Source organism: Oncorhynchus mykiss, chromosome 8 (genome assembly GCF_057628025.1).
Source record: "Oncorhynchus mykiss isolate SJ-2025 chromosome 8, ASM5762802v1, whole genome shotgun sequence".
NCBI lineage: Eukaryota > Metazoa > Chordata > Actinopteri > Salmoniformes > Salmonidae > Oncorhynchus > Oncorhynchus mykiss.
This window is the reverse complement of record NC_143029.1, coordinates 8,535,001-8,557,500: the sequence shown is the minus strand read 5'-3', so window position 1 is coordinate 8,557,500 and position 22,500 is coordinate 8,535,001. Positions and strand designations below refer to the sequence as shown.

Here is a 22,500-nt window from a genome sequence, read left to right as displayed (position 1 = left end):
AGTCAGTGAACCAGTCAGTCAGTCAGTGAACCAGTCAGTGAACCAGTCAGTCAGTCAGTGAACCAGTCAGTGAACCAGTCAGTGAGTCAGTGAACCAGTCAGTCAGTCAGTGAACCAGTCATTCAGTCAGTCAGTCAGTCAGTGAACCAGTCAGTGAGTCAGTCAGTCAGTAAACCTGTCAGTCAGTCAGTGAACTAGTCAGTCAGTCAGTGAACCAGTCAGTCAGTCAGTCGGTCAGTGAACCAGTCAGTCAGTCAGTCAGTAAACCTGTCAGTCAGTCAGTGAACCAGTCAGTCAGTCAGTGAACCAGTCAGTCAGTCAGTCAGTCAGTGAACCAGTCAGTGAACAGTCAGTCAGTTAGTGAACCAGTCAGTCAGTCAGTGAACCAGTCAGTCAGTCAGTGAACCAGTCAGTCAGTCAGTCACTGTCAGTCAGTCAGTGAACCAGTCAGTCAGTTAGTGAACCAGTCAGTCAGTCAGTCAGTCAGTCAGTCAGTCAGTGAACCAGTCAGTCTTCCCTGGACATGGTGAGTAGGAGAGAGTCTTTGGTTGGTCAGTCAGTCAATGAGAAAACACAGCAAACATTCACATATCAATCAACCAATCAATACATCTATTCCTTCGTCCTCTCTCCATAGTTTGTAATAAATAACCTCTTGTACGTGTAACAACATGTTTATCAAACAGCTCTAATGACGACAGTAACAGAGTTGATGAGGTGTAAATATTGACTGCTGTTTTGCACCTTGGTCCAAGTGAATCAGGTTCAATGTGAATCAATGTGAATCCATGTTAATCAAGTTCAATGTGGATCAATGTGAATCAAGTTCAATGTGGATCCATGTGAATCAAGTTCGTTGTGGATCAATGTGAATCAAGTTCGTTGTGGATCCATGTGATTCAAGTTCGTTGTGGATCAATGTGAATCAAGTTCAATGTGGATCAATGTGATTCAAGTTCAATGTGGATCAATGTGAATCAAGTACGTTGTGGATCCATGTGAATCAAGTTCGTTGTGGATCAATGTGAATCAAGTTCGTTGTGGATCCATGTGATTCAAGTTCGTTGTGGATCAATGTGAATCAAGTTCAATGTGGATCAATGTGAATCAAGTACGTTGTGGATCCATGTGAATCAAGTTCGTTGTGGATCAATGTGAATCAAGTTCGTTGTGGATCCATGTGATTCAAGTTCGTTGTGGATCAATGTGAATCAAGTTCAATGTGGATCAATGTGATTCAAGTTCAATGTGGATCAATGTGAATCAAGTACGTTGTGGATCCATGTGAATCAAGTTCGTTGTGGATCAATGTGAATCAAGTTCGTTGTGGATCCATGTGATTCAAGTTCGTTGTGGATCAATGTGAATCAAGTTCAATGTGGATCAATGTGAATCAAGTACGTTGTGGATCCATGTGAATCAAGTTCGTTGTGGATCAATGTGAATCAAGTTCGTTGTGGATCCATGTGATTCAAGTTCGTTGTGGATCAATGTGAATCAAGTTCAATGTGGATCAATGTGATTCAAGTTCAATGTGGATCAATGTGAATCAAGTACGTTGTGGATCAATGTGAATCAAGTTCGTTGTGGATCAATGTGAATCAAGTTCGTTGTGGATCCATGTGAATCAAGTTCGTTGTGGATCAATGTGAATCAAGTTCGTTGTGCATCCATCAAAACAAGAAAAGTCTGTTAAACCTTAGTTCAGTTTACTCATCCTTTAAAAAATAAGATAAAACTTCTTTCATCCCAGCTCCATCTGGTCCTGTGGGGGAGGATTAGTATTCCCCATGCTGGCACGGAAACTGTAGCCATGGGAGACCGTTGCCATGGGACCATAATCCCTTGGGAGAGAGAGAGAAAGCGACGCTGACAGTCCCCATTTATCTCAATGCCTGCTGAAACCGTCTGCCTTAGAGGTCACTGTGACCTCAGGGATAATGTCTAACACACAGGTGGAACCGAACTCAGTCCTTTGATTCATGGTTGTGTACTTGACATGCCGAGATTCTCTCAAATTGTTGTGTAACGGTGGTTAGTCAGTCACCAACCAACCGTTGGTCCAGGAGAGTTGTTGGGTGGACCGGCTTTTCTTTCAGCCCAGCTCTAATGAATAGTTGTTAAGCTGAACGGGTGGGTTAGTGCTATGTTGGAACCTGCTAGGTTGGGGAGGCAGGTAGCCTAGTGGTTTAGAGGCAGGTAGCCTAGTGGTTTAGAGGCAGGTAGCCTAGTGGTTTAGAGGCAGGTAGCCTAGTGGTTTAGAGGCAGGTAGCCTAGTGGTTTAGAGGCAGGTAGCCTAGTGGTTTAGAGGCAGGTATCCTAGTGGTTTAGAGGCAGGCAGCCTAGTGGTTTAGAGGCAGGTAGCCTAGTGGTTTAGAGGCAGGTAGCCTAGTGGTTTAGAGGCAGGTATCCTAGTGGTTTAGAGGCAGGTAGCCTAGTGGTTTAGAGGCAGGTAGCCTAGTGGTTTAGAGGCAGGTAGCCTAGTGGTTTAGAGGCAGGTAGCCTAGTGGTTTAGAGGCAGGTAGCCTAGTGGTTTAGAGGCAGGTAGCCTAGTGGTTTAGAGGCAAGTAGCCTAGTGGTTTAGAGGCATGTAGCCTAGTGGTTTAGAGGCAGGTAGCCTAGTGGTTTAGAGGCAGGTAGCTTAGTGGTTTAGAGGCAGGTAGCCTAGTGGTTTAGAGGCAGGTAGCCTAGTGGTTTAGAGGCAGGTAGCCTAGTGGTTTAGAGCGTTGGACTAGTGGTTTAGAGGCAGGTAGCCTAGTGGTTTAGAGGCAGGTAGCCTAGTGGTTTAGAGCGTTGGACTAGTAACCGAAAGTTTGCTAGATCGAATCCCCGAGCTGACAAGGTAAAAAAAATTTTTTTTTAAATCAAATTAAAATAAAACCTAGCCTGTAGATGTCCCGAATCAGTGGTTTGTGAGGATTGTAGTCACATTGTAGTGATGCTTTAGGGAGAAACTCAGCATGAAACAACCGTACTTCAAGAGGTCAAGTGTTGGGGTTGACTTCTGGTCTATCCTCTGTCATTCCCTAACGTCAGTCTGTTGACCTCTGGTCTATCCTCTGTCATTCCCTAACGTCAGTCTGTTGACCTCTGGTCTATCCTCTGTCATTCCCTAACGTCAGTCTGTTGACCTCTGGTCTATCCTCTGTCATTCACTAACATGTCAGTCTGTCCTCTGGCCTGTAGGATGTGCTAAGCACCACAGAGACAGCTCTGGCCATGAACAGGTACATCGGTTCGGCCCTGCTTCCCCTGCTGACCAGGTGTGCTGGCCACTTCTCGGGCACGGAGCACTACGCGGCGCTCATCGACTCTACCCTCCACACTATCTATCGGCTGTCCAAGGGCCGCTCCCTCACCAAGGCCCAGAGAGACTCTATCGAGGAGTGTCTGCTTGCCATCTGCAAGTAAGAACTAACACAGACTAGCACCATGTTATAAACCTCTAAGGCTCTGTTGATGCCCTGGGCTCTGCTGTAGCTGTGGTGTTGTCATGACAATGACCAACCAATCTGTAGCTGTGGTGTTGTCATGACAATGATCAACCAATCTGTAGCTGTGGTGTTGTCATGACAATGATCAACCAATCTGTAACTGTGGTGTTGTCATGACAATGATCAACCAATCTGTAACTGTGGTCTTGTCATGACAATGATCAACCAATGTGTAACTGTGGTGTTGTCATGACAATGATCAACCAATCTGTAACTGTGGTGTTGTCATGACAATGATCAACCAATCTGTAACGGTGGTAGCTTTATGGCAGAGCTTGCAAAATTTTGTTAACTTTCACAAAATGTATTTTTCCCAAAAATACCGGTCGGAGTATTCACTGCTTATTTCCTGATTCTGGGAATCTTCCAACTGGGGTTCCTGGAAAAGCTGGGAATGTTGTAAAAGTTACTGACGTGTGCGACCCTAGTTAGAGCCTTATATTCCAACCTGAGATATGTTCGTATCTGACTGTGTGTCAATCACAGCTCTCTCTTCCCCCTGCTGCCCTACAGACACCTGCGCCCTTCCATGATGCAACAGCTGCTGAGACGTCTGGTGTTCGATGTTCCCCTGCTGACAGAGTACTGCAAGATGCCCCTCAGGGTAAGATCCCATTCTCACAGAGTACTGCAAGATGCCCCTCAGGGTAAGATCCCATTCTCACAGAGTACTGCAAGATGCCCCTCAGGGTAAGATCCCATTCTCACAGAGTACTGCAAGATGCCACTCAGGGTAAGATCCCATTCCCACAGAGTACTGCAAGATGCCCCTCAGGGTAAGATCCCATTCTCACAGAGTACTGCAAGATGCCACTCAGGGTAAGATCCCATGCTCACAGAGTGCAAGATGCCACTCAGGGTAAGATCCCATGCTCACAGAGTACTGCAAGATGCCACTCAGGGTAAGATCCCATTCTCACAGAGTACTGCAAGATGCCCCTCAGGGTAAGATCCCATTCTCACAGAGTACTGCAAGATGCCACTCAGGGTAAGATCCCATGCTCACAGAGTACTGCAAGATGCCACTCAGGGTAAGATCCCATTCTCACAGAGTACTGCAAGATGCCACTCAGGGTAAGATCCCATGCTCACAGAGTACGTCAAGATGCCACTCAGGGTGAGATATCTCTCCTTCTCTGTGTGATAGGAGAATGACCATAAGAACAGTTTGTTTGTGTTGCTGACCGTTGCCACAGAGGAAATGTTTAAAAAGGACAAGCAGTCATGTTATGACAGTCTTTCTCACAGCTCTGAAGTACGAATCATATCATTACCCTGGTTTACATCAGCACTGAGCTGCTATATCTATCATCAAGGGAACCTGAGGGTTTGTCAACACTAGTCAACTGTTGTCTCTTTGTGTTTCCTCCAGCTGTTGACTGAACACTATGAGCAGAGCTGGAAGTACTACTGTCTTCCCTCGGGTCTGGGGAGCTCCGGCATGGCCTCAGAGGAAGAACTGTTGCTCACCAAGAAACTCTTCTGGGGAATATTCGACTCCCTCTCAGCGAAGGTACAGATGGACGGTACTGTTATGTGTAGTCTACAGACCCTGTGTTGTCCCTCAGCTCTGCTTTAATAGGATGCTAATGAAGGCTTAAGGGGTTACAGTACATTACTTTACTCCCGACTGACTTGCATCTAGGTAACAGATTCCTGGTAGTGTGAGTGTCTCTCTAGGTAACAGATTCCTGGTAGTGTGAGTGTCTCTCTAGGTAACAGATTCCTGGTAGTGTGAGTGTCTCTCTAGGTAACAGATTCCTGGTAGTGTGAGTGTCTCTCTAGGTAACAGATTCCTGGTAGTGTGAGTGTCTCTCTAGGTAACAGATTCCTGGTAGTATGAGTGTCTCTCTAGGTAACAGATTCCTGGTAGTATGAGTGTCTCTCTAGGTAACAGATTCCTGGTAGTGTGAGTGTCTCTCTAGGTAACAGATTCCTGGTAGTGTGAGTGTCTCTCTAGGTAACAGATTCCTAGTAGTGTGAGTGTCTCTCTAGGTAACAGATTCCTGGTAGTGTGAGTGTCTCTCTAGGTAACAGATTCCTGGTAGTATGAGTGTCTCTCTAGGTAACAGATTCCTGGTAGTGTGTGTCTCTCTAGGTAACAGATTCCTGGTAGTGTGTGTGTCTCTCTAGGTAACAGATTCCTGGTAGTGTGAGTGTCTCTCTAGGTAACAGATTCCTGGTAATGTGTGTGTCTCTCTTGGTAACAGATTCCTGGTAGTGTGTGTGTCTCTCTTGGTAACAGATTCCTGGTAGTGTGAGTGTCACTCTTGGTAACAGATTCCTGGTAGTGTGAATGAGAGAGAGAATTAGAGAGAGAGAGAGAAACACAGTGGAAGAGGACTGTGAACCGAGCTGGAGTGTCGCTGAAATATGAAATAGATTAATCATTTATCAGACTGTGACAGATCACTGCTATGGGGCTCTGCAGTGTTTCTCTCTCTCTCTCCCCCTATGCCCTTCTCTTCCTCTCGCTCTCTCTTCCTCATTCTGCTCCCCTCTCTCTCTCTCTCTCTCTCTCTGTCTGTCCTCTTTTGACCCAACTGCCCCTGTCTAAGAGAGCAGCAGAGAGAGATAGAACGAGAGAAAGAGATAAAGTAACAGATAGTCTGGAAGACTTTCTAATATCTATTTGTTACCTCACCCCTCTGTCTCCCCTGTCTCTATTTATTACCTCACCCCTCTGTCTCCCCTGTCTCTATTTATTACCTCACCCCTCTGTCTCCCCTGTCTCTATTTATTACCTCACCCCTCTGTCTCCCCTGTCTCTATTTATTACCTCACCCCTCTGTCTCCCCTGTCTCTATTTATTACCTCACCCCTCTGTCTCCTCTGTCTCTATTTATTACCTCACCCCTCTGTCTCCCCTGTCTCTATTTATTACCTCACCCCTCTGTCTCCCCCTGTCTCTATTTATTACCTCACCCCTCTGTCTCCCCTGTCTCTATTTATTACCTCACCCCTCTGTTTCCTCTGTCTCTATTTATTACCTCACCCCTCTGTCTCCCGTCTCTATTTATTACCTCACCCCTCTGTCACCCCTGTCTCTGTGTTACCTCACCCCTCTGTCTCCCCTGTCTCTATTTATTACCTCACCCCTCTGTCTCCCCTGTCTCTATTTATTACCTCACCCCTCTGTCTCCCCTGTCTCTATTTATTACCTCACCACTCTGTGTCCCCTGTCTCTATTTATTACCTCACACCTCTGTCTCCCCTGTCTCTATTTATTACCTCACCCCCCTGTCTCCCCTGTCTCTATTTATTACCTCACCCCTCTGTTTCCCCTGTCTCTATTTATTACCTCACCCCTCTGTCTCCCTTGTCTCTATTTATTACCTCACCCCTCTGTCTCCACTGTCCCTGTGTTACCTCACCCCTCTGTCTCCTCTGTCTCTATTTATTACCTCACCCCTCTGTTTCCCCTGTCTCTGTTTGTCTCCCCCCATACAGAAGTTTGACTCTGACCTGTTCAAGACTGGCATGGCCTGTCTGAGTGCTACCGCTGGGGCGTTGCCACCTGACTATGTGGATGCCAGCCCTGGTGCCACCTTGGAGAAGCAGGCGTCTGTGGATGCACACGGCAACTTCGACCCCAAACCCATCAACACTGCCAAGTAAGTGGCCCAGGGAGAGAGATACTTTGACATGTAAATGCTCTTATTGAACACAAATTACCAAAACTAGGACATGAAGGTCAGAATCCCCAGAACACACAGGCTCATTATGACACCATATAGGACTAAAAGATGGGAGCAGAGTGAGACTAACCCTTACTGCACTAGATGTCTAGGCTGTATTGAAGTGAAGGACTAACAGTGGTGTCTGTCTCCTCCTTCTTTCTAGTATCTCCCTTCCAGAGAAACTGGACTACATTGCCAACAAGTTTGCAGAGCATTCCCACGTCAAGTGGTCCTCAGAGAAGGTACTGTAACCTCAACAACTAGGTTCAGACACTGTCTTTCCTGTATATAAGTTTAAATGTAAGGTATATACAGTTGAAGTCGAAAGTTTACATACACTTCGGTTGGAGTCATTAAAACTTGTTTTTCAAACACTCCACAAATGTCTTGTTAACAAACTATGGTTTTGGCAAGTCGGTTAGGACTTTGTGCATGACACAGGGACATTTTTCCAACAGTTGTTTACAGACAGATTAGTTCACTTATAATTCACTGACCCACAATTCCAGTGGGTCTGAAGTTTACATACACTAAGTTGACTGTGCCTTTAAACAGCTTGAAAAATTCCAGAAAATGATGTCATGGCTTTAGAAGCTTCTGATAGGCTAATTGACATCATTTGAGTCAATTGGAGGTGTACCTGTGGATGTATTTCAAGGCCTACCTTCAAACTCAGGGCCTCTTTGCTTGACATCATGGGAAAATCAAAAGAAATCAGCCAAGACAAAAATCTGGTTCATCTTGGGAGCAATTTCCAAATTCCTGAAGATACCACATTCATCTGTACAAACAATAGTGCGCAAGTATAAACACCATGGGTCCACACAGCCGTCAGGAAGGAGACACACGCTGTCTCCTAGAGATGAACGTACTGTGCGAAAAGTGCAAATTAGTCCCAGAACAACAGCAAAGGACCTTGTGAAGATGCTGTAGAAAACAGGTACAAAAGTATCTATATCCACAGTAAAACGAGTCCTATATCGACATAACCTGAAAGGCCGCTCAGCAAGGCAGAAGCCACTGCTCCAAAACCGCCATAAAAAAAGCCAGATCACAGATTGCAACTGCACATGGGGACAAAGATCGTACTTTTTGGAGAAATGTCCTCTTGTTTGATGAAACAAAAATAGAACTGTTTGGCCATAATGGCCATCATTATGTTTGGAGGTAAAAGGGGGAGCCTTGGAAGCCGAAGAACACCATCCCAACAGTGAAGCACGGGGGTGGCAGCATCATGTTCTGGGGGTGCTTTGCTGCAGGAGTGACTGGTGCACTTCACAAAATAGATGGTACATGAGGAAGGAAAATTAGGTGGATATATTGAAGCAACATCTCAAGACATCAGTTAAAGCTTGATCGCAAATGGGTCTTCCAAATGGGCAATGACCCCAAGCATACTTCCAAAGTTGTGGCAAAATGGCTTAAGGACAACAAAGTCAACGTTTTTGAGTGGCTATCACAAAGTCCTGATCTCAATCCCATAAAAAATTTGTGGGCAGAACTGAAAAAGCGTGTGCGAGCAAGGAGGCCTACAAACCTGACTCAGTTACACCAGCTCTGTCAGGAGGAATAGGCCAAAATTCACCCAACTTTTTATTGTGGGAAGCTTGTGGAAAGCTACCCGAAACATTTGACCCAAGTTAAACAATTTGAAGGCAATGCTACCAAATACTAATTGAGTGTAGTGTCACAGGCCGGCTCATAGCCTGTAGCAAAAATGAGGGGACACAAACAACAGGTATCGGCCAATCAAAAAGGTTCTTTATTGTAAACCAAAACTATTAACTTTAACCAAAGAAAAAGGAATGAGGTGTGGAAGTATCATAATGTAAGGTGTATGTAAAGTGCAGGGGTGCGTGAATCTGTGTGGGTGAATGACTGAGTGAAAACTATGCAAAACGACAAAGGAACAAACAAAACAGGATCATACCTGGAGGAGCAGAGAGACAGAGAGAAAAAGACGAGTGATTAGTGAAGCCGTTCAAATACCCTGAGCCCAGGTGACTCCAATCACTAACGACCCTCCTCTGCCTGCAGGAGGAACCGCCCCTGCACTGCAGAGGAGGGGTCGTGACAGTATGTACATTTTTGACCCACTGGGAATGTGACTAAAGAAATCAAATCTGAAATAAATAATTCTCTACTATTATTCTGACATTTCACATCTTAAAATAAAGTGGTGATCCTAACTGACCTAAAACAGGGAATTTTTACTAGGATTAAATGTCAGGAATTGTGAAAACTGAGTTTAAATGTATTTGGCTAAGGTGTATGTAAACTTCCGACTTAAACTGTACATCGCCGAATTCCTGGCCTAACATGGCCAAACTCCTGGCCAAATTCCTGGCCAAACATGGCCTAATTCCTGGCCTAACATAGCCTAAATCCTGGCCTAAGTCCTGGCCTAAATCCTGGCCTAAGTCCTGGCCTAACTCCTGGCCTAACATGGCCTCATTCCTAGCCTAACTCCTGGCCTAACATGGTCTAACATGGCCTAACTCCTGGCCTAAATACTGGCCTAACATGGCCTCATTCCTAGCCTAACTCCTGGCCCTAACATGGCCTAACTCCTGGCCTAACTCCTGGCCTAACATGGCCTAACTCCTGGCCTAACTCCTGGCCTAACATGGCCTAACTCCTGGCCTAACTCCTGGACTAACAAGGCCTAATTCTTGATTTCCAGGTGACAGCGGGTTGGAAAATGGGAGAGAGTGTGGATGACAAGGCTAAAACTCACCCACTGTTGAAGCCGTATAAATCCCTCAGTGAGAAGGTACTGTTGATACTATAACACTAACCTGTCACTCAGTGTGAAGGTACTGTTGATACTATAGCAATAACCTGTCACTCAGTGTGAAGGTACTGTTGATACTATAGCAATAACCTGTCACTCAGTGTGAAGGTACTGTTGATACTATAACACTAACCTGTCACTCAGTGTGAAGGTACTGTTGATACTATAGCAATAACCTGTCACTCAGTGAGAAGGTACTGTTGATACTATAGCAATAACCTGTCACTCAGTGTGAAGGTACTGTTGATACTATAACACTAACCTGTCACTCAGTGTGAAGGTACTGTTGATACTATAACACTAACCTGTCACTCAGTGTGAAAGTACTGTTGATACTATAACACTAACCTGTCACTCAGTGTGAAGGTACTGTTGATACTATAGCAATAACCTGTCACTCAGTGTGAAGGTACTGTTGATACTATAACACTAACCTGTCACTCAGTGTGAAGGTACTGTTGATACTATAACACTAATCTGTCACTCAGTGTGAAGGTACTGTTGATACTATAACACTAATCTGTCACTCAGTGTGAAGGTACTGTTGATACTATAACACTAACCTGTCACTCAGTGTGAAGGTACTGTTGATACTATAACACTAATCTGTCACTCAGTGTGAAGGTACTGTTGATACTATAACACTAACCTGTCACTCAGTGTGAAGGTACTGTTGATACTATAACACTAACCTGTCACTCAGTGTGAAGGTACTGTTGATACTATAACACTAACCTGTCACTCAGTGTGAAAGTACTGTTGATACTATAACACTAACCTGTCACTCAGTGTGAAGGTACTGTTGATACTATAACACTAACCTGTCACTCAGTGTGAAGGTACTGTTGATACTATAACACTAACCTGTCACTCAGTGTGAAGGTACTGTTGATACTATAACACTAACCTATCACTCAGTGTGAAGGTACTGTTGATACTATAACACTAACCTGTCACTCAGTGTGAAGGTACTGTTGATACTATAACACTAACCTGTCACTCAGTGTGAAGGTACTGTTGATACTATAACACGAATCTGTCACTCAGTGTGAAGGTACTGTTGATACTATAACACTAACCTGTCACTCAGTGTGAAGGTACTGTTGATACTATGACACTAACCTGTCACTCAGTGTGAAGGTACTGTTGATACTATAACACTAACCTATCACTCAGTGTGAAGGTACTGTTGATACTATAACACTAACCTGTCACTCAGTGTGAAGGTACTGTTGATACTATAACACTAACCTGTCACTCAGTGTGAAGGTACTGTTGATACTATAACACTAACCTGTCACTCAGTGTGAAGGTACTGTTGATACTATAACACTAACCTGTCACTCAGTGTGAAGGTACTGTTGATACTATAACACTAATCTGTCACTCAGTGTGAAGGTACTGTTGATACTATAACACTAATCTGTCACTCAGTGTGAAGGTACTGTTGATACTATAACACTAACCTGTCACTCAGTGTGAAGGTACTGTTGATACTATAACTGTCACTCAGTGTGAAGGTACTGTTGATACTATAACACTAACCTGTCACTCAGTGTGAAGGTACTGTTGATACTATAACTGTCACTCAGTGTGAAGGTACTGTTGATACTATAACACTAACCTCAGAATCCAGATAGCTAGCTAACGATCTGTCACGTGAGATTAGTGTATTAATTGTGACAGAAATAATTCAAAGGGTCATTTACCCAGTGTGTGTGCCTGTGTCCTCCCTGTGTAGGAGAGGGAAACATACCGTTGGCCAGTGAAGGAGTCTTTAAAGAGCATGCTGGCAATGGGTTGGAACATGGAGAGGACCAAAGAGGGGGAGGCCATGTTCATCGAGAAACAAAGCAAGATCTCCGAGTCCACTCAGGTAGTGTGTGTGTGTGTGTGTTTTCATTTTCTTTTTGAATGGCTAACATCACCCCACGTCGATCCGTCAGATCACCCATTTCTGTAGTTATTGATTCATTGTTATTATGTTTTAATGTTGACAGGACAACGATAATGAATTCATCCTGGAACCACCCTTGGACCTGAACAATATTACTCTATCCAGAGAGTTGCAGGTTGTTGCCATGGAACAATTGCTCTGTTGTTTACGTTAATGTCATTGAACTATGTCCTCCAGAACGTTTTACCCTCTTATCAAATTCTGATACTATATAATGTAATATGACGTCATATGGGTCCTGGTGGGGCGGCAGGGTAGCCTAGTGGTTAGAGGCAGGTAGCCTAGTGGTTAGAAGCAGGTAGCCTAGTGGTTAGAGGCAGGTAGCCTAGTGGTTAGAGACAGGTAGCCTGGTGGTTAGAGGCAGGTAGCCTGGTGGTTAGAGGCAGGTAGCCTAGTGGTTAGAGGCAGGTAGCCTAGTGGTTAGAGGCAGGGTAGCCTAGTGGTTAGAGCCAGGTAGCCTAGTGGTTAGAAGCAGGTAGCCTAGTGGTTAGAGGCAGGTAGCCTAGTGGTTAGAGACAGGTAGCCTGGTGGTTAGAGGCAGGTAGCTTGGTGGTTAGAGGCAGGTAGCCTGGTGGTTAGAGGCAGGTAGCCTAGTGGTTAGAGGCAGGTAGCCTAGTGGTTAGAGGCAGGGTAGCCTAGTGGTTAGAGCCAGGTAGCCTAGTGGTTAGAGGCAGGTAGCCTAGTAGTTAGAGGCAGGTAGCCTAGTGGTTAAAGGCAGGTAGCCTAGTGGTTAGAGCAGGTAGCCTAGTGGTTAGAGCAGGTAGCCTAGTGGTTAGAGCAGGTAGCCTAGTGGTTAGAGGCAGGTAGCCTAGTGGTTAGAGGCAGGTAGCCTAGTGGTTAGAGCAGGTAGCCTAGTGGTTAGAGCAGGTAGCCTAGTGGTTAGAGCAGGTAGCCTAGTGGTTAGAGGCAGGTAGCCTAGTGGTTAGAGGCAGGTAGCCTAGTGGTTAGAGGCAGGTAGCCTAGTGGTTAGAGGCAGGTAGCCTAGTGGTTAGAGGCAGGTAGCCTAGTGGTTAGAGGCAGGTAGCCTAGTGGTTAGAGCGTTGGGACTAGTAACCGAAAGCTTGCGAGATCGAATCCCCCGAGCTGACAAGGTACAAATCTGTCGTTCTGCTCCTGAACAAGGCAGTTAACCCACTGTTCCTAGACCGTCATTGAAAATAATAATTTGTTATTAACTGACTTGCCTAGTTAAATAAAGGGTACAAATATCTGATGTCATGTTACTAAGCAGGTACAGTGTTCTGTGGGGCATGGTTGTTTCTCTGTACTGTGCATCAGACATGGGCTCACATGCTATTGGAATTTGTTGTGCTTTGTTTAAGATTACAATAGGACAAATAGAACAGTCCCAAAAGTACAAACCCCACCCCGCCTGCCACTCTAAGGAAGGCTAAAGAAAACACTCAAAAGTATTTGAAAGATTTCAAATGGTATTGGAACCCAGGTCTGTTGTACACCGTGACACGTTCAAGTAAGTGATTGTTCTCCATGTCTGTGTGTTCCCCATTGTAGGGGATGGTGGAGGTTGTAGCAGAGAACTACCACAACATCTGGGCCAAGAAGAAGAAGACTGAGCTGAACAGTAAAGGTATGTAGTCCAGTCACAGGGCCCAGGCATCCCTTGTAATCACCCAATGAGATACATGGTGTGTTTGTAAATTAACTCTGGAGTGCCAGAGTGAATTTGTACGTTTGTCAATTCTGAGCATTTCGCTCTCTCTTGGAGTGTTCAGATCGCACACTGGATGCTCTGTTCTAGGAGTATGGTTGATCCGAGTGTTCTGACCACACAAAGGCACTCAAGCACCCAACCTAACTGGCTAAAATGTGCTCCCTTGCTAGCTACTTCCAGAAACAAATGAGAGAACACCTCACACTGACCATTTTACTCTCCTTAGCAGAGCTGGTTAGGCTGTTTTCATGTTATCCAGAGTGTTAGTGATTAACTGTGCTGCTGGTAACAATTTAATTACGTTTTTTTTATCCTGACGTTTACTGACACCAGTCTTATTCAATGGGTATTGCGCGTAAATTCGTTAATTCCTCAGTTATTCTGTTCTCTGGCACAGACCAGAAATCGGAATAGATCCCCAAAGTGACTTTACAAACGCACCCTCAGTAACCACCCAGGAATACAGCATGCTAAGTGTACATTTAAGCTTGTGTAAGACTTGACTGTACGTTTGTGAACGTGTTGCCACTGTTTGATGTGTGCTGTCTGTCTCAGGAGGAGGGAGCCACCCGTTGCTGGTGCCCTATGACACCCTGACAGCCAAGGAGAAGTACAGAGACAGGGAGAAGGCCCAGGATCTCTTTAAGTTCCTGCAGATCAATGGATATATCATCACCAGGTCAGAGACTCCCCCTAACTACCTCACCTGTTTACTGCACCTGTCTGATACCACCGAGGATTGCAAGCAATCAGTTAATCAATCAATCTGCCAATCACAGTTTCTTACATTCTGTCAAAGTCACGTTCAGTGGGCAACTGAATGTCTTGAAATGGAAGAGATACCACCTGAACTTCTATCTTGACGACTCACACTAAGTTCTTCAGCTGCTCTGTCGTTAGCTACATATGAAGTCGTTTGTGGTGACGAGGGTCACGAGGAGTGTTGTACAAAACAAAACTCGTCAGAGATTGGATCGTCTCTAACAAATCAGAATATCAAAAAAACAGTAATCAGCAGACTAAAACACTAATCAGCAGACTAAAACACTAATCAACAGACTAAAACACTAATCAGCAGACTAAAACACTAATCAGCAGACTAAAACACTAATCAACAGACTAAAACACTAATCAGCAGACTAAAACACTAATCAGCAGACTAAAACACTAATCAGCAGACTAAAACACTAATCAGCAGACTAAAACACTAATCAACAGACTAAAACACTAATCAGCAGACAAACACTAATCAGCAGACTAAAACACTAATCAGCAGACTAAAACACTAATCAGCAGACTAAAACACTAATCAGCAGACTAAAACACTAATCAACAGACTAAAACACTAATCAGCAGACTAAAACAGTATTCAGCAGACTAAAACAGTAATCAGCAGACTAAAACACTAATCAGCAGACTAAAACACTAATCAGCAGACTAAAACACTAATCAGCAGACTAAAACAGTATTCAGCAGACTAAAACACTAATCAGCAGACTAAAACACTAATCAGCAGACTAAAACACTAATCAGCCGACTAAAACAGTATTCAGCAGACTAAAACACTAATCAGCAGACTAAAACAGTATTCAGCAGACTAAAACAGTAATCAGCAGACTAAAACAGTATTCAGCAGACTAAAACACTAATCAGCAGACTAAAACACTAATCAGCAGACTAAAACACTAATCAGCCGACTAAAACAGTATTCAGCAGAATAAAACACTAATCAGCAGACTAAAACACTAATCAGCCGACTAAAACAGTATTCAGCAGAATAAAACAGGCTTTCATGACAGTTATATATTAACTGCTGCAAACAAATGTCCCCTTTGGGGATCAATAAAGTACTATTGTTTGTTATTTATGTTCTGCAGAGACCTGAAAGACATGGAGCAGGACTCGTCGTCCATGGAGAAGAGGTTTGCCTACACGTTCCTCAAGAGGATTCTGAAGTATGTGGACTCAGCTCAGGAGTTCATTGCTCACCTGGGTGAGTGCACTCGGACATTGAATTAAGCCATGTGCTTTGAAATATGGAATTGACAATTCATGTGAATGTAATTTAGTCAAAGTTAGTGTCTAGTTTAAGTTTTATACATATTTGAACATGTTTGTTTTTTTCTTCCCAGAGGCCATGGCCACCAGTGGAAAGACAGACAAATCACCCCACGATCAGGAAATAAAATTCTTTGCTAAGGTATGGATGTAAAGTCTTTCAACAATAGACAATAAATTAATTGTAGACACTGTGGAATAAGTTCTCTAAACTCTTCTCCTCCCACCCTGCCCTATAGGTGCTGCTACCTCTCATAGACATGTACTTTAAGAACCACAGCATGTACTTCCTGTCCTCGCCCAGTAAGAACCTGAGCAGCAGTGGCTACGCCTCTAACAAAGAGAAGGAGATGATCACTAGGTAAGGTAACCTGTAAGTGGGACTGGACACACTGGTGAATGATAATGTTGCCAGTCTGAAATCAACACAGAATCCCCAGCTACAGTCTTCTAATGAGAGTTTGTCTAGTCAGAGACCTTTCGATAGACCTGTGAGAATCAGATAGGTGTAAGCAATATGGAGGAAAGTTCACCTAGCCTCATGTCTAGGGAAGGTAGTTACGGGTTGATTTCAGACTGGGCACTACAATAAACATGAACAACTTGTGAGCTATTTTCTTGTTTTCCTGCTTGGTTCTTCTCTCCTTTCTTTCTCTGGTTGTTTCATTCCCTTTGCTCTCCTTTATTTTCCAGCCTGTTCTGTAAGATGGCAGCTCTTGTCAGACACAGGATTTCCCTCTTTGGTAAGGACCACCTCGGTCATTGTCTTTACCTGTCTGTCAAGGTCTTTACCAGTGTGCCGGGTCTTTACCAGTGTGCCGGGTCTTTAACAGTGTGCCGGACCTTTAACAGTGTGCCGGGTCTTTACCAGTGTGCCGGGTCTTTAACAGTGTGCCGGGTCTTTAACAGTGTGCCGGGTCTTTAACAGTGTGCCGGGTCTTTAACAGTGTGCCGGGTCTTTACCAGTGTGCCGGGTCTTTAATAGTGTGCCGGGTCTTTAACAGTGTGCCGGGTCTTTACCAGTGTGCCGGGTCTTTACCAGTGTGCCGGGTCTTTACCAGTGTGCCGGACCTTTAACAGTGTGCCGGGTCTTTAACAGTGTGCCGGGTCTTTAACAGTGTGCCGGGTCTTTAACAGTGTGCCGGGTCTTTAATAGTGTGCCGGGTCTTTACCAGTGTGCCGGGTCTTTACCCGTGTGCCGGGTCTTTACCAGTGTGCCGGACCTTTACCAGTGTGCCGGACCTTTAACAGTGTGCCGGGCCTTTACCAGTGTGCCGGACCTTTAACAGTGTGCCGGGTCTTTAACAGTGTGCCGGGTCTTTACCAGTGTGCCGGGTCTTTAACAGTGTGCCGGGCCTTTACCAGTGTGCCGGGTCTTTACCAGTGTGCCGGGTCTTTACCAGTGTGCCGGGTCTTTAACAGTGTGCCGGGTCTTTACCAGTGTGCCGGGTCTTTAACAGTGTGCCGGGTCTTTACCAGTGTGCCGGACCTTTAACAGTGTGCCGGACCTTTAACAGTGTGCCGGGCCTTTACCAGTGTGCCGGGTCTTTACCAGTGTGCCGGACCTTTAACAGTGTGCCGGGTCTTTACCAGTGTGCCGGGTCTTTAACAGTGTGTCGGGTCTTTAACAGTGTGCCGGGTCTTTACCAGTGTGCCGGGTCGTTAACAGTGTGCCGGGCCTTTAACTGTGTGCCGGGTCTTTAACAGTGTGCCGGACCTTTACCAGTGTGCCGGACCTTTAACAGTGTGCCGGGCCTTTACCAGTGTGCCGGACCTTTAACAGTGTGCCGGGTCTTTAACAGTGTGCCGGGTCTTTACCAGTGTGCCGGGTCTTTACCAGTGTGCCGGGTCTTTAATAGTGTGCCGGGTCATTAACAGTGTGCCGGGTCTTTACCAGTGTGCCGGGTCTTTAACAGTGTGCCGGGTCTTTAACAGTGTGCCGGGTCTTTAACAGTGTGCCGGGCCTTTACCAGTGTGCCGGGTCTTTACCAGTGTGCCGGGTCTTTACCAGTGTGCCGGACCTTTACCAGTGTGCCGGGTCTTTAACAGTGTGCCGGGTCTTTAACAGTGTGCCGGGTCTTTACCAGTGTGCCGGGTCTTTAACAGTGTGCCGGGTCTTTAACAGTGTGCCGGGTCTTTAACAGTGTGCCGGGTCTTTAGCTGTGTGCCGGGTCTTTAACAGTGTGCCGGGTCTTTACCAGTGTGCCAGGTCTTTACCAGTGTGCCGGGTCTTTACCAGTGTGCCGGGTCTTTACCAGTGTGCCGGGTCTTTAACAGTGTGCCGGGTCTTTACCAGTGTGCCGGGTCTTTAGCTGTGTGCCGGGTCTTTAACAGTGTGCCGGGTCTTTAACAGTGTGCCGGGTCTTTAACAGTGTGCCAGGTCTTTACACTTTATACTCGGTCAGCGCTGCTTGTACTCAGTGATTTCCATATCAATGACAATGTGTTCTCTTAGGGAGCGACTCGGCTGTTATGGTGAGCTGTCTACACATCCTGGCTCATTCCCTGGACACAAGGTAAGAGTCTTTTATAGAGCCTGTAGAACAAACCTCTGTCTTCCAATGCAGCTGTTTTTTAACATCTCAAAATCAAATCATTTCTGGGTAAAAATATAGCACTTTACTGTGATTGTTTTCAATTAAAATGGTCAAAAAGAAACAAAAATAGCTTCTTGGCGAAGAGCAATTTATCAAGCAAGAATTTAGCTTGGACTGTCTAGGAGTTGTCTTAGTGGGTAGGGGAACACCGACAACTCGCTGTTATTGGCAGAGAGGTTTGAAACTCTATTTTTTTATTGGACAGTGATGAAGTCAGGCTCAGAGATGGCGAAGGCGTCGTTCTTACACCTCTCCTTCTGTCCTCTTCCTCCCGTCTCAGGACAGTGATGAAGTCAGGCTCAGAGATGGTGAAGGCGTCGTTCTTACACCTCTCCTTCTGTCCTCTTCCTCCCCTCTCAGGACAGTGATGAAGTCAGGCTCAGAAATGGTGAAGGCTGGGGTCAGGACGTTATTTGAGAACGCAGCGGAGGACCTAGAGAAGACCCTGGAAATGCTGAAGCTGGGGAAGTTCAGCCAGTCCCGGAGCCAGATGAAGGGCTTGACCCAGAACATCACCTACGCCACCACCGCTCTGCTGCCCATCCTCACAGCTCTGTTCGAACATGTCACCATGCATAACTTTGGAGTCTACCTGCTGGGTGAATTGATGTTATTTGAATTCATTTACTCTGGAGGCACCACGCGCTTGTCCACTTAGAGCAATGGTTTTCAAACCTCTTCTCTGGGAGCCCCAGCTGTTCCCTGTATTTAAAGTGTTCCAGAGCAAGCACAATTGATTCAACTTGTCAACTAATTATCGAGCCCTTGATTAATTTATTCAGGTCGAGCCCTTGATTAATTTACCCTGACATTATTGCATCACAGGATCACTCAGTGGCAGTCAGATTGAGCAGGAAGCCCATCGTGGCCTTCTCTGAAAAAGAGAGTGTTAAATTGACTGAAGCTTGGCCTGGAAATATGACCTGTGTGTGTTGTGTTTTCCAGTGGATGATGTCCAGCTGTCGTGCTATCGCATCGTGACCTGTCTCTACTCACTGGGCACGGGGAAACACATCTTCATAGAGAGGTATGAGGCCCTCATCACATCAGCTACTGCAGGCGAGAGGATGACGGTGATCAAATCTTTCTGCATTATTGGAGGAGAAAAACTCCATCCAACACAGACTGGAAAAATCGCAATGTCTGTAATCTTTTATGTATTCTATGTTACGTTTGAGTGCTGTAAGTGAGAGAAAGGAAAAAGACTGAAAGCCGAAACGTGTTGGTTCTATTTTTAGCAATAAATAAATTCCATTCTCCTCTGTGACGCAGCAATGTACACATCTACTTTAAGTGTGTGTGTGTGTGTGTGTGTGTTAAAGTGTGTGTGTGTTAAAGTCTGTGTTTGTGTTAATGTCTATGTGTGTGTTAATGTGTGTGTGTGTGTGTGTGTTAATGTCTCGGTGTGTGTGTTAAAGTGTGTGTGTGTTAATGTCTGTGTGTGTGTTAATGTCTGTGTGTGTGTGTGTGTGTTAATGTCTCTGTATGTTCCCTCCAGGCACCTACCAGCCCTAGGGGAGTGTCTGGCCACCCTGGTAGGAGCCATGCCTGTAGCTTTCCTGGAGCCTGATCTTAACGCTCACAACCCCCTGTCTGTCTTCAACACCAAGACACCGCGAGAGAGGGCCAGTAAGTCACTACTCTGCAGTCGCAATACTGAGTCATAACACTACCAATTCATCAGGACCAATCTATGCTTGATAACAACCCAGATCCTCTTCCATTGATAACAACCCAGATCCTCACAGGGCCGTTGTCCTGGACACAGGGCCGTTCGTTGTCCTGGACACAGGGCCGTTCGTTGTCCTGGACACAGGGCCGTTCGTTGTCCTGGACACAGGGCCGTTCGTTGTCCTGGACACAGGGCCGTACGTTGTCCTGGACACAGGGCCGTTCGTTGTCCTGGACACAGGGCCGTTCGTTGTCCTGGACACAGGGCCGTTCGTTGTCCTGGACACAGTTAAGCCTAGTCCAGGATCATGCATTTTAGTCCAGGACCAGGTTTAATCAATGTCTGGGAAACCGGTCCTATGTACTGTATATTAACGGTATATGATGGTGATCCAGGCTGTGATTGGTCGTGATTGGGAGTCCCATATGACGGCACACAATTGGCCCAGCGTCGTCCGGTTTTGGCCGGTGTAGGCCGTCGTTGTACATAAAAATGTATTCTTAACTGACTTGTCTAGTTAAATAAAGATTTTACAAATATTTAAAAAATGACTAACTCCGTGCCGTTCTCTGTGCAGTCTTGAGTATGCCTGACTCTGTGGAGGAGATGTGTCCAGAGATGCCTCGTCTGGATCGCCTGCTGAAGGACATCAACGACATCTCAGAGTCTGGAGCTCGCTACACAGAGATGCCACAGGTCAGTAGGGCTTGGACTGCAATTAACATGCTGTTATCACTATATCTGTTATCTCTATATCTGTTATCTCTATATCTGTTATCTCTATATCTGTTATCTCTATATCTGTTATCTCTATATCTGTTATCACTCTATCTGTTATCACTCTATCTGTTATCTCTATATCTGTTATCACTATATCTGTTATCTCTATATCTGTTATCACTGTATGTTTTACCATGAAGCTGGATGTTCCTCCTTTGTGACCAGTGGTACTGTTTCATGCAGATCTCAGCTTTAAGGAGAGGAAATAATTAGCATAGAGCAGTGGTCCCAAACTGAGGGATCGCAAGGGGCAGAGCCCCCCCCCCCCAACATAATTATTTTTCCATTTTCCATTTTTTTAAGGAACTCAGTCCAGCTTTAAACTTACTCTTGAAAGTTGTAATAGTGGAATGTACAAGGTACAATTTCTAAATTAGGTAGTTCATCATCACGTCTTGTCATGTCAGTCATTACAGGCCTCAGACAGCTATTTATAATTTGTCAGTAATGTCCAGATCAACTAGCCCATGTCAGCTAGCGTGACGCTAGCGTGACGACATTCATTTTTATAATACTGTGATTGTCGTGGTATAACTTAATATCACAATTATGGTGATATAGCTCAATACCCTGACAATCGTAATATTGCTTAATATTGTGACTATTACTTAATATGGTGTCGTCCCATCCCCATTCCCTCCAGGTGATTGAGGTGATCCTGCCCATGTTGTGTAACTACCTGTCCTACTGGTGGGAGAAAGGAACAGAGAACTCTGCTCCACACACAGCCTGCTGCACCACCGTGTGCTCCAACCACCTCAGCATCATCCTGGGGAACATCCTGAAGATCCTCAACAACAACCTGGGCATCGACGACGCTCCCTGGATGAAGCGGATCGCAGGTGGGATACTGGGTTATTATTACCTCGAGGCTAACGTTTTAACAGAGGAGGTTTTGGTGAACCACACCCGTGTGTTGAGGAACTTTGCCTTAGACCTGAAGACTTGTGTTAGCTCCTTGAGTCAATGTCTAGGCTTTAGCTCAGTGGGCTAATACAGTTTCATGGCACACAGGATACCCAAGTTTGACCCTAGCAGGAGTGTGAACCTAGTTGGCCAAGTTTGGTGGGCAATATGATGAGTGGTAAATACTAAGTGCTGTGTAGCATTGCCAGCCACAACTCATTTTATGAAAGGATAATTACACTAGTGTAACAACTCCTCAGTGAGACGAAAATACGATTTGGTTTCTCCTGTATCCTTGCAGTCTACTCTCAGCCAATCATCTGCAAGGCTGCTGCGGACCTACTGAGGAGTCACTTCCTGCCCACTCTAGAGAAACTCAGGAAGAAGACAGTGAAGGTGAGATGAGAGGAATTTAAACATATTCTTTGAACTGCTGTCCAGTTGTTAATTTTACATGGATCATTCACAAGGATCAAGCACACAACTGACTTGAATCCCAGATCTGTTTGCGCTGATTTCCTGACTCCTATGTCATTGTTTGGCGTGACAATGACGTAAGACTTGACAGTGCAGCAAGGCTAGTGCCATTAAAGTGAAACCCTTTTTTTAGTCATTTCATAATTCCTGACACCAAGTGGTGATAGAGGAGCTGCTGAAGGCTGACGTTAAAGGAGAGACTCAGGAAGCTGAGTTTATGTTATTACCATGTTATAAAGGTGTTATTACTATGTTATAAAGGTGTCAAATGTTATTACTATGTTATAAAGGGGTTATAACTGTTATTAATATGTTATAAAGGTGTTATAACTGTTATTAATATATTATAAAGGTGTTATTACTATGTTATAAATGTGTTATTATGTTATAAAGGTGTTATAACTGTTATTACT

At 45.1% G+C, this 22,500-nt stretch overlaps 1 protein-coding gene across 7 annotated transcripts in view; it reads left to right on the top strand.

The window, feature by feature from the left end:
• Positions 1 to 22,500, top strand: part of LOC110529177 (ryanodine receptor 3) — a 250,062-nt gene that overhangs the window by 179,649 nt on the left and 47,913 nt on the right. For 4 of the 7 annotated variants that reach the window (XM_090242497.1, XM_090242492.1, XM_090242491.1 and 1 more), the window contains 21 exons: positions 3,187 to 3,407; positions 4,008 to 4,098; positions 4,867 to 5,007; positions 6,945 to 7,108; positions 7,338 to 7,416; positions 9,858 to 9,947; positions 11,710 to 11,844; positions 11,969 to 12,040; positions 13,438 to 13,513; positions 14,153 to 14,276; positions 15,475 to 15,590; positions 15,730 to 15,797; positions 15,895 to 16,016; positions 16,349 to 16,398; positions 18,111 to 18,171; positions 18,613 to 18,851; positions 19,198 to 19,279; positions 19,751 to 19,881; positions 20,502 to 20,620; positions 21,348 to 21,546; positions 21,912 to 22,006. In XM_090242497.1, the coding sequence (XP_090098623.1) occupies positions 3,187 to 3,407; positions 4,008 to 4,098; positions 4,867 to 5,007; positions 6,945 to 7,108; positions 7,338 to 7,416; positions 9,858 to 9,947; positions 11,710 to 11,844; positions 11,969 to 12,040; positions 13,438 to 13,513; positions 14,153 to 14,276; positions 15,475 to 15,590; positions 15,730 to 15,797; positions 15,895 to 16,016; positions 16,349 to 16,398; positions 18,111 to 18,171; positions 18,613 to 18,851; positions 19,198 to 19,279; positions 19,751 to 19,881; positions 20,502 to 20,620; positions 21,348 to 21,546; positions 21,912 to 22,006 (2,475 nt within the window). Of the gene's footprint in view, positions 1 to 3,186; positions 3,408 to 4,007; positions 4,099 to 4,866; positions 5,008 to 6,944; positions 7,109 to 7,337; positions 7,417 to 9,857; positions 9,948 to 11,709; positions 11,845 to 11,968; positions 12,041 to 13,437; positions 13,514 to 14,152; positions 14,277 to 15,474; positions 15,591 to 15,729; positions 15,798 to 15,894; positions 16,017 to 16,348; positions 16,399 to 18,110; positions 18,172 to 18,532; positions 18,852 to 19,197; positions 19,280 to 19,750; positions 19,882 to 20,501; positions 20,621 to 21,347; positions 21,547 to 21,911; positions 22,007 to 22,500 lie in introns of those variants that run through there. The other 3 variants (XM_090242494.1, XM_090242493.1, XM_090242496.1) reach the window with 2 other exon arrangements.